This window comes from Sphaerodactylus townsendi, linkage group LG14 (assembly GCF_021028975.2).
Source record: "Sphaerodactylus townsendi isolate TG3544 linkage group LG14, MPM_Stown_v2.3, whole genome shotgun sequence".
Taxonomy (NCBI): domain Eukaryota; kingdom Metazoa; phylum Chordata; class Lepidosauria; order Squamata; family Sphaerodactylidae; genus Sphaerodactylus; species Sphaerodactylus townsendi.
This window is the reverse complement of record NC_059438.1, coordinates 6,440,931-6,451,380: the sequence shown is the minus strand read 5'-3', so window position 1 is coordinate 6,451,380 and position 10,450 is coordinate 6,440,931. Positions and strand designations below refer to the sequence as shown.

Sequence of the window (10,450 nt, the reverse complement as noted above, 5' to 3'; positions counted from 1 at the left end):
AGATATCAGGCGCCCCAAAAACCAATTTAATTAGATGCCTCCCTAAGGAAAGGGAACAGCCAGACTCCCCTCTAAGAGGGTAGCGTATGGTGGTAATCGAATATAGAGAGAGGGGCGCACATTTCAGCGTTTGTAGGGATTGGATTGATTTCCTGCCCCGGGTGGAACAACTCCTGAAGCCCTGCCAGGCCTCTACGGAACTCACCAAGGTCCCGCAGGGCCCGGACAGCTGGAAGAAGAGTGTTCCACCAGGCCGGGGCCAGGGCTGTGAAAGTCCTGGCCCTTGTGGAGGCCAGCCACATCATTGAGGGGCCAGGAACCACCAGCAAATTGGCCTCTGCTGAGCGCAGAGGCCGAGTAGGGGCATATGGGGTAATGCGGTCTTGCAAGAAGTGCACATTTACCTTCTGCTGTCTTAGAAGGGAAATATCAAAAGATACCTTATGCTGCAAGGTTATGTTTTTGCTCTCTGAATTCTATAGAAACTATAGAGCATATGTTATTAAAGTTTCCCCTTTATGAGGAGGCAAGGAAAAAATGCCTGTCACATCTACTACACAAGATGACATATTGTTCTGATAAAGTTTGTTGTAAAAAACTATTACAAGATAAGAAGGATAATATTACTAAATGGGTAGCAAAATTCTGTCTATTCATTATGAAAAAGAAAAAATGATCTGAATATGGCATCCCCCTTAGATACTTTTATTTTGTCTAGTATTTTTATGCTGTTTGGTGTGTTTACAAAGTATAATGATAAATAGATGGATAGTGCTGGAATATGGGAGAGAGATCTGCATTCTTGTTTTGTTGTAGATATTTTGGAGATTTGTAATATATTTGGTCATTGACTGTAAATAAAGTCTTCTTCTTCTTCTACCCGCAGCAAGTACACATTTTACTGGGCTGCAAAAGGATGAAAGGGTGAGTTAACCTTGAGCCGGCTGACTACTTGAAACCAATTTCTGTTGAGATTGAACTCAGGTCATGAGCAGAGCTTTGACTGCAGTACTGCGGTTTATCACTTTGCACCACAGAACTCCTACATATAAACGAGTCCTGAATAAAAGAACTACCTTCTTGCCCACATTAATGGCACTGCAGCTATACAGAACTGTGCCACTCATGGCGTTCGGGTAGGCGGGTCCCTGATGTGATTCATTCCCAGAAGAAATTGCATGGTTGGGACCAAAGTGACATGGCCCCACTGGCATGATCTTAGGGGCAGTAAGTTCCCCACACCTAGCATTTAGGCAAGCAAGCAAAGGAGGAAGCTGGGTGGCCAACGACCTGGAGAAAGAATGTCCTTTAATAGAGACTGAATTTGAGGAAATGGACAGGTGAATCTTTCATGGCAGGGAGGTAAATTATATCACCTGGTAGATAACAGTTCATGAAACCTCTATTAAAGGGGCAAGACATTCCCCCCCCCCCCCCCCCAATTTGTTGCTAACCATGGAACAAGCTAGGCATATGCGGGGACGTGGATGGCAAGAGTAGCTGGAAGAACAAAATGGCTGCACTCCCCTCAGTTTCCTGCATGGTTAAGAAAAAATTGCAGCCTCTCCAGGTCCCTCCAAGAAATTCGCAGTTTGCCTTTTCTTTGGAAGCGTTGACCACGCTCAGGTAGCTGCTGGGTTGTAGCCGAGTCACTGCAGTGTTGATTGGAAACCATGTGACAACGTGGGAGAAGAAAAGTGTAATTTTGCAGAAAAGGTTAGCCTAAAGAGGCACTCAGTTCCAGCTACTTCTAAAGTGTATTGTCGAAGGCTTTCATGGCCAGAATCATTAGAGCGTTGTGGGTTTTCAGCCATCCATGCAGGTGAAACATCAGGAGAAAATGCTACTGGAACACTGCCATACAACCTGGAAAACCCACAACACCCTGCTTCTAAATTATTAGCCAACGAAAAAAAGTTCTTCAGCAGCAACCCTAGGGCTGCAGATCTTCGACCTTGGAAGGTGTCTGGAGCAGAGTGGCTCTTCTATTACTCATTTCTATGGGGAATATGGTTGCCAACCACCTGAAGAGAAAAAAAATGTCCTGCCCCTTTAATAACACCTTCATAGGATGCTCTTTACCCTCTTGCCCGGAGAGGCTGCTTCAGCTGCTGGTTCACACACATTAACCCTCTATTAAAGATACAGAACATTTTTTTCCCTCCAGGTTGTTGGCTACCCTGTTAAGAGATGAAATTGTTCACCTTGGGAAGTGTTTGTCCGATCCCACCTTTGAATTAATGACTCCATGCCAAGTTTTGAGATCTCACAAGGCATTGAGAGATTTGGGGAAGATCTTTGCAGCTCCAGGGATAGTGAGAGTTCCATAAAGCACCAATTCAGCAGAGAAGCCGACACTTTTGTTAGCCGGTATTGATCACAGGTCTGGGCAAGTTCTGGATCTTATGTTCATGATTTAAGTTGTTATGAAAAGCGCTGCCTGGGTGGCCTCTTGCAGAGTGGTAAAGTGCATTGCAACTGTGCCACGTAACACCACTGGTTGTGTGTTGTTATGATCAGCAGGTTTTCCTGAAACCATTTGCAGACATTAAGTTTCTCATTAGGGTGTTGCTAACTTTCTGAAGGGGTTTAATATGTATTTATCATGTGTAGCTGGTTACACATGTACAACTGGTTGCAACACACCTGCAAAGGTCTCATTTTGCAATCGTTGCCGAATGCTACTTGTTCGTTTATTTGGAAATTGGTACCCTGCTTTTTTCTCCTGAGGGGACCCAGTACTGGTTACAGCATCGTTCTCCCCCCTCCATGTGATCCTTCCTCACAATAACCCTGTGAGGTAGGCTAAGCCAAAAGACTTGTTGCTGGCCCCAATCTAACATTGCTTAGATTTTCTCAGGCTTTGCAGAGACAGTGGGACGTGCGCTGAAGACTCTCACGTGCGTTATCTCCTTTGCATGTGCAGAAGCAGTGAAGGCACGGCAGAGAACCCACACTGTATGGAGGAGGAGGAGGAGGAGGAGGAGGAGTTTGGATTTATATATCCCCTTTCTTTCCTGTAAGGAGACTCAAAGGGGCTTCCAATCTCCTTTCCCTCCCCCCCCCAACAAACACCTTGTGAGGTGGGTAGGACCGAGAGAGCTCCGTAGACCTGTGACTAGCCCAAGGTCACCCAGCTGGCATGCATTAGAGTGCACAAGCTAATCTGGTTCACCAGATAAGCCTCCATAGCTAAAGTGGCAGAGCGGAGAATCAAACCCAGTTCTCCAGTTTAGAGTGCACCTGCTCTTAACCACTACACCACGCTCACTCCCTGGGACCTTCCCTCACTAAAGCTCTAAAAGTTAGGGGAATTATTAAGTTGGTATGGAATCATTTGGGCAAGCAACCTCCCACTACTGCCTTGCCCTCCATCACAGCTCAATTGAGGAGGGGGGATTAGGGAGCCAGAACTGCACTACAGGATTCCACAGCATCATTTTGACCACATATTGAGAAGTGACATCACTGGGATTCCCCAAAAACTTTATGGTTTCTATCATAGAGTTTTCGAGAAATCCAAGAGTGTGCCATGAAACAGTGATGTCTGTTAAGTGGTCGGAAGTGACATTGCAGCTTCTGTGGAATGCTTTTTGGTAAGTCTCTGCCTCCCTAGAAGGAGTCCCTAGAAGGTGCTTTATGGAACTCTCACTATCCCTGGAGCTGCAAAGACTCCCTAGAAGGAGTCTCTCATCTCCACCCCATGATCAACATTTTATTCTCTCATCTCCACCCCATGATCAACATAAGAAGTCTTGTCTGGGATGTGGATGCACATGGAAGGTGACATAAGTGAATCCTTTCTCCCCTTTTTGGTATTAACAGTAGCTTGAAGCTGTTTTCTGCACGTGACAGGTTTTATGATATTATTGCGACGTCCAGTCCAAGGCATAGTCGAGTTGTGGAAATGAAAGTTATATTTGCAATCAACGCTAGCAAATATTCTATGTACATTACTCAATGGGAAGCGCAAATTTTTTTTCGCCGGGTTTAAACAATGGTGGAACTTGGCAAAATGTGCCTGCGTAACACTACTATTCTCAACATCCTAAAAGTAACTTCTACTCATCAGCTCACTGTAATAATATCAATTCACTCTTCAGCTTTTAAAGCAACATTGCAAACATTACCAGTCATCATTTCTTCAGAGAACTCCACTTAGCCATGGTCTAACGTTAATCAGTGGCTTCTTTTAATAGTAACCATCGTGACTGCAGAGCATTATTCAGTAGTAGACCATAATATCTCTCCTCAAGGGAGGCTGTCATACTTGCTTTTTCAACTATTTTGCATTTTGAGGTGCTGGTTGTCCATATCCTTTGGATTAACTCACTCCAACCCAAATGAGAATGGACTCATTCTGTGGGAAATGGCGGACAGTAGTCACAGTGAATTTTTATAGATAAATACATGCATCAAGAGACACACACAGCACATCAAGCTGAGGTGAGGGATGACCAGCTTATCTTGGACTTTGAAAGGGGCACATGATGGATGTGGGAGGTGAGATTTGAGGGGGGCAGCATCAGCATTTCACTGCGCTCAAAACACCTAGTCAAGGGCCGAATGAGTTTTGCCTGCAAGGAAATTCAATCACCTCACAACGCAGAATGTTGAACGTCTGCTTGGCAGTCGAGCTGGGCTGTATCAATAGGAGTATAGTGTCTAGCTCAAGTGATGTAACTGTACCTCTCTATTCTGCATTGGTTAGACCTCACCTGGAATATTGTGTACAGTTCTGGGCACCGCAATTCAAGAAGGATATTGACAAGCTGGAACGGGTCCAGAGGAGGGCAACCAAAATGGTAAAAGGTCTGGAATCCATGCCCTGCGAGGAAAGACTGAAAGAGCTGAGGATGTTTAGTCTGGAGAAGCGAAGGTTAAGGGGGGACATGATAGCCATGTTTAGATATTTGAAGGGATGTCATGTTGGTGAGGGAGCAAGCTTGTTTTCTGCTGCTCCAGAGACTAGGGCCAGGAGTAATGGGTTCAAGGTGAAGGAAAAGAGATTCCATCTAAACATCAGGAAAAACTTCCTGGCAGTAAGGACTGTTGGACAGTGGAATGCACTAACTCGGAGTGTGGTGGAGTCTCCTTCTTTGGAGGTTTTTAAAGAGAGGTTGGATGGCCATCTATCAGGAGTGCTTTGATTGTGTTCCTGCATTGCTGGGAGTTGGACTTGATGGGCCTTGGGGTCTCTTCCAACTCTATGATTCTATGATTCTAAGCTCTGCCAGCCATTTTTAGATTGGCTAAAATCTCTCACACAACTTATCCTTAGGCAAGTGATGCTCCTCATAATGACTATAGCTGTCTTTGCCCTCCATTGTAACCTCAACCAGGTTTGCCAGGAGGAGGTCCTTGAGTTCCACAGGGTCTCCTCCAATGCATGTCCCCTTTCCTCACAGATATTGTGTAGCACTATGCGTAGCACTCCTGCCATTGTCAATCCAACGTGAAACTGGTGGCTTGCCTCTCTGTACATGGTGATGTTGGCCAGATACTGTTTTATGTCAGCTGCCCGCCACTCCACTGTAACGGGTTTGTGTATATGAGTAGTTTGTTTTACAAGCCAGCCTCTTAGGGACCGTACAATCTCCATGAATGTCATTATTCTTAAAATTGGCTATCCACCGTTTCTCTCCCCAGATTCCAAAAAGCAGTTCCTCCAATCCTGACCCAGTAATGGTGGGTGGCACAAGTGCTTGCCACTGTGAACCACAAGCGTCTGCCCTTTCTTGTGAATCTATGCTCTTTCCAGGTTAGCACCATTCCTGAACCCTGTGATGAGGCGGTGGCCTCAATTATGTCACTTGAGTAAACATTAAGCAAATTCACATGATTACTCAGACTGAGGAATATTACATTTAGGAGGGTGTTGATGCAATCCCGAGGCACCTTACCACATCTTTCTGCCTAACAAAAGAGGATGATATAATACACTGCGGTAAAGCCTACGGAGCAAATGACAGGATTAGGGTGAGGTCATCTGTTCTGTCAGATTTGCTTAGGGGGCTCCCTATGACCAAGAAAAGATCCTGCATGGGTATGGGGGCCAGAAGAGCAAACATGAGCTCTAGAGAAGGTTGCCCCCGAAAATGCTGCACAATAATGTGCTCATTCATAGTGCTTGTGATAACAGTACATTGGCCTGTCAGATAACTTTCCTTTTAGGGCAAATTTCCTGGCATCCAGTATCAATAACCACATCACGTATTTTAAAGTTAATTAACTGTCCTGTCTTTGGGAATTGCTATATTTGCTGTCCACTCCACAATTGCAGGGAGCTGTAAGAACATCCAACATAACCTTCTCATTGTGTTTCGGAACTGTGGGTACTGTTGGCAAATTGGTGTCCATGCAGTGATTTCCTAGCAAACCTGTCAATTACAATATTGATCTCATAGTATTTGTCAATGACGATCAAGTGGTCAGTGTCTCCTTTCAAATTAATTTCCCAGCCACCTTGCGTGTAAGGTTTCTATTGGCCAGGACTTGGTTTCTGAGTAATCAGCTGGTGACCTGCAACCACCCCCCTCTTTGCAAGCCACATTGTGTGCACACAGAAGCATGTTTTTTAGAAGCCGGATCATGTGCACAGGTACGCAGACAGGTGGAAAGAATGTGAATGCATCATGCTTGGCGGAGTAATTACAACAGAGGTTTCCCAGGGAAGCAGTCAGTGGTTAATATTCCACAACGAGTGTTTAGATAAACACTTTAGATTGACCCACAGAAGAACAGTCCCACCTCTTAACGAATTACAACCCATCAAACAACCCCCTTCTATCTGAGCAATGATCTTCTGGCCACAGCCTTAGTCATCCCCCGATCCCAAGTATCCGTCGTTCAACTTGCACGTGGGGCAGTCCTGAACCTTTAACAGATTTTGAGCGAAAATGAAACTATGTAATTTAGGTGGGGGGTGGGTGTAATGCAGTGGTGTATGGGTCCTAAATGGCGCCCGGGGGCATGACCACCTTCCAGCGCCCCCCTCCTGCCCGGCTCCCTGCATTCCACATACTGGAGTCAGCAGGGAGGCCGGGAGAGAGTGGGGCTTGGTGGCGGCTCAGATGGGCGCCGCAGCAGCAGGCAGGCTCATGGGCCTGGGGAGGGCAGGAGCCGGCCTGCAGGGAGGCCAGGAGGGGGTTGGGGCTGGGTAGCGGGTGGCTCGGCCACATGCCATTTTGTCACATGGGGGCGCCTGGAGCCCCCCATGTGATGGAATAGCATGCGCCCGGGGACATGGGATACTCCATGTTCCCATTAGCGGTACGCCACTGGTGTAATGACAGAAGCACAGTCATATTGCAACACTAAAACTGTTTTAAACTGTGCATAACAAACTTGCACCCACAGCAAACTCCAGAAAGTCAACAGCATTAATTTCTTCTTTGCATATCATGCCTTGTGAGTGGGGGTACTTGTGCGGGTGGGTCTTGTGCTGCAAACATCAAGTACCGGCACATTTGTGGATTCCACACCACGTCCTGATGCCATCTTCCGAATGGCACTGATTGCACTAATCATTGTCTGATTCGTTGCACTTGTGGAAGCCTTGAAGACCTCCGGCTTCCTGTCTATGTAGCTCGAACTCCTTCAGTAGGCACTCAGATCTGTTGTCTTCTGTCAGATTCCCCATTCAGACAGTAAATCACTTGATTGGTTCAAGGCTTTTATTGAAGACATGTCAGGAATGTAGAAAGAGAGTTCAGGCGATAACAATGCCAAACTCTTGATAATATGAATGTAAGATCCCCACCCCCACATGAGAAGCAGACAGTTCTCATTGTCCGGCCTGGAGTCTCTTCCCAGCCACAGAACTCCAAGGCCACAGCTAGAAGTGATAATATTGCACCTGCAAAAGAAAAAGTGATCCCCCCCCCCCATCAATGGCACCATCATGATATTTTCCCTCTCCTCTCTGCAGCTGTTAATGTCCTCCTCTCTATCCACCTGCCCCATTAAGCCATCTGAGACATCAGGGAGCATGGCCACCCACCTTTTTCTTGCCTCAGTTATCCTGTTGGCAGATATTGTCTGAGGCTGCAAGCTGCAGTTTAGAGCTGGATCCAAGCCGGGCCTCAGCCAGGCTCAAATGGGCCATTGCTGCTCCCATCACCATGAGGAGACTGGGCGGGACCAGCCACACACCTGACCTCCACATGGAGATTCTGGGCACAGTGAGCCTGGCTCACTGGCCTTCAACTGCGCCTCATACCCAGGGGGAGTAGCTGTGGAAGACGTGGCACCTGGGTCAGCCCCTGGTGCCATTTTAAGTAGATACACCCCTGACTTAATGCAACCTGATTACATCAGCTCTCCCCTCCCCACAAGCAGCACAGTGTTGCTTGTAGAGAACATCCTGCAGGAGTGTTTTTGTTTAAAGTCTTCGGTAGTCCCTCAGGGCAAACGGCATAACACTGACTCAACTATCATTGCATTGTGGATCTTTATCACATCTTCTACAATTATCCGGTACAAGCACCACAAGGAAGGCTGGCGTGTGTAACCCGAGTTCTAACAAAAGGTGATGTCCAAAAATGGTGATGTCCTACTATGTTAATAATGCACCACTCGATCAATAGAAATAGGTATAAGGTCGCAAAATCAGGGGGTTGTTAACCTGTAATCATTAAAAGTTTTCAATGCAGATAGGGGGGAGTATATACTGTACTGAACAAACAGGCCGAAACTGTTCACAAACAGCCAAACTGAGGAAAAACTGCCTCCGTTTGTGAGCAGGAAACAGATCATGAGCCAAACTACAGGATGCATGAGCATCGCTAGAATTTGGGAAATCCTACCTGATGTTCTGTAGCAGACCTTATGAACTTCACTCCACAAGAGGAATCCAAACTAGAACATACTGAGGAAAATCAAGAATTTCAAATCTTAAAGCATTAGGTTAAAATCAGTGACGTTTAATATTGTGAAGGACTTTAACTGTATTAATGTGAGTGAGGTTTGCCTCAATTTCTTCTCCCACATTCATGTCACGTCTCCCTCACCTTCTCCCTCACTAGTGTCCTGGGTGTTTGTTCCCACCCTGTTATCATTTCTGGTTCTACAGCTGCTGAGTGAAACTCCACACACCGCCTGTAAACCCCAAACAAAGGCTCTCATTTCATTCCAAAAATCTCCTTCTTGACCTTCTTATCAACATTGGTGAAAAGAACCATTCTCGATCCAAGCTTTCGTATGCCCACACACTTCTTCAGAGACCCATGCCCGCGAAACTTTCAATCCATCTTTATTAAAGTCACAGAACTGCCTAAGGTGGGTAAGACACAATTAAGAAGTTAAGCCATATTAAAACTGTCTGACTGACTGTGAATTTGCGGGGGGGGGGGGGGGGGGCTGCAAACATACGAGTGCTGATGTCAATAACAAAACTTTGTTGGACTCCAAACTTTTTCCAGCGGCTGCTGCTGCTTCAGACAGACATGGCTAGCTGCCTGAAAATGGAGAGACTGATGGACGAGGCAGAGAGACCAGCCACCCCGTTCCTCTGCACCCCCTTCTCCCAATGGTGGGGGAGAACCCTGACTTCCTGCCCCCCCCCCTCCAGTGCAAGAAGGGCGTTTTCTTCCCCCCTTTCCCCCTCCGTCCTCCCGCCTTTCTTCTGCTGCTTCTTCTGCCGTGGCTGGAAGGGGAATGGGTGGAGTTGAGGAGCCAGGAAGTGACCCAAGGCCGCTGGAATGCCAGCCTGGCTGCGCGCTGCGTCTTGGGCTCGCTCCGCCGCGCAGCGCCGGCCCCGGGGCAGCCCGAGCGCGGCGGGGGGTGAGACGGCGGGGAGGCCATGCCGCACTTCACGGTGGTGCCGGTGGAGCAGCAGCAGGAGCCCCCCAGCGGCTACGACGCCTTGGAGGGGCTCAGCTGGGTGGACTACAGCAGCCAGCCCGGAGGCGCGCCCCGCAGAGGCTCCCAGCTGCGCCAGCGCGATGCCGACGACACGGTCAGCTCCGACGGTGAGCGAGCCCCGAGCGAGCGGGGAGCCTTTTGTCTGGCTGGAGGGGCGATGCTCGGGAGGGGAGGGGAGGGGAGGGGAGGGGAAGCCCGCCGCGCCCTTCTCGCTTGGCCCCAGCCCGGCTCGCTAGCGTGCTCGGGAGCGCAGCCCCAGCGCAGCCTCCCCTTCCCACCGACCACGTCGGTTGCGGCGCTTCAGAAGCGCTGTCTCCAAACAAAGGCTCGGCCCCTTCTGCACATGCAGAATAACGCACTTTCAGTCCACTTTCACACTTGTTTGCAAGTGCACTTTGCAGCTGTTCCACATAGCTGCAAAGTACATTGAAAGCGGATGGAAAGTGCATTATTCCACATGTGCGGAAGGGGCCGGGGCAGGCGGAGGGTTTTTCATCCACCTGTGGGGCCGAGTTGCGGGGAGGGGGGGAGGAGGGAAGGGAGAGCTTCCAGGGGCTGGGTGAAAAGTTGGCCACCCAGGTAGCAC

The 10,450-nt window shown here is 48.1% G+C and overlaps 1 protein-coding gene across 2 annotated transcripts in view; it reads left to right on the top strand.

The window, feature by feature from the left end:
- The first annotated feature begins 9,701 nt into the window (after positions 1-9,701).
- The window catches only part of SLC12A4 (solute carrier family 12 member 4), a 55,803-nt gene continuing 55,054 nt past the window's right edge, over positions 9,702-10,450 (top strand). For both annotated transcript variants that reach the window (XM_048515690.1, XM_048515689.1), the window contains exon 1: positions 9,702-9,971. In XM_048515690.1, coding sequence (XP_048371647.1) covers positions 9,803-9,971 — 169 coding nt within the window. In that variant the 5' untranslated portion in view covers positions 9,702-9,802. The remainder of the gene's footprint in view (positions 9,972-10,450) is intronic.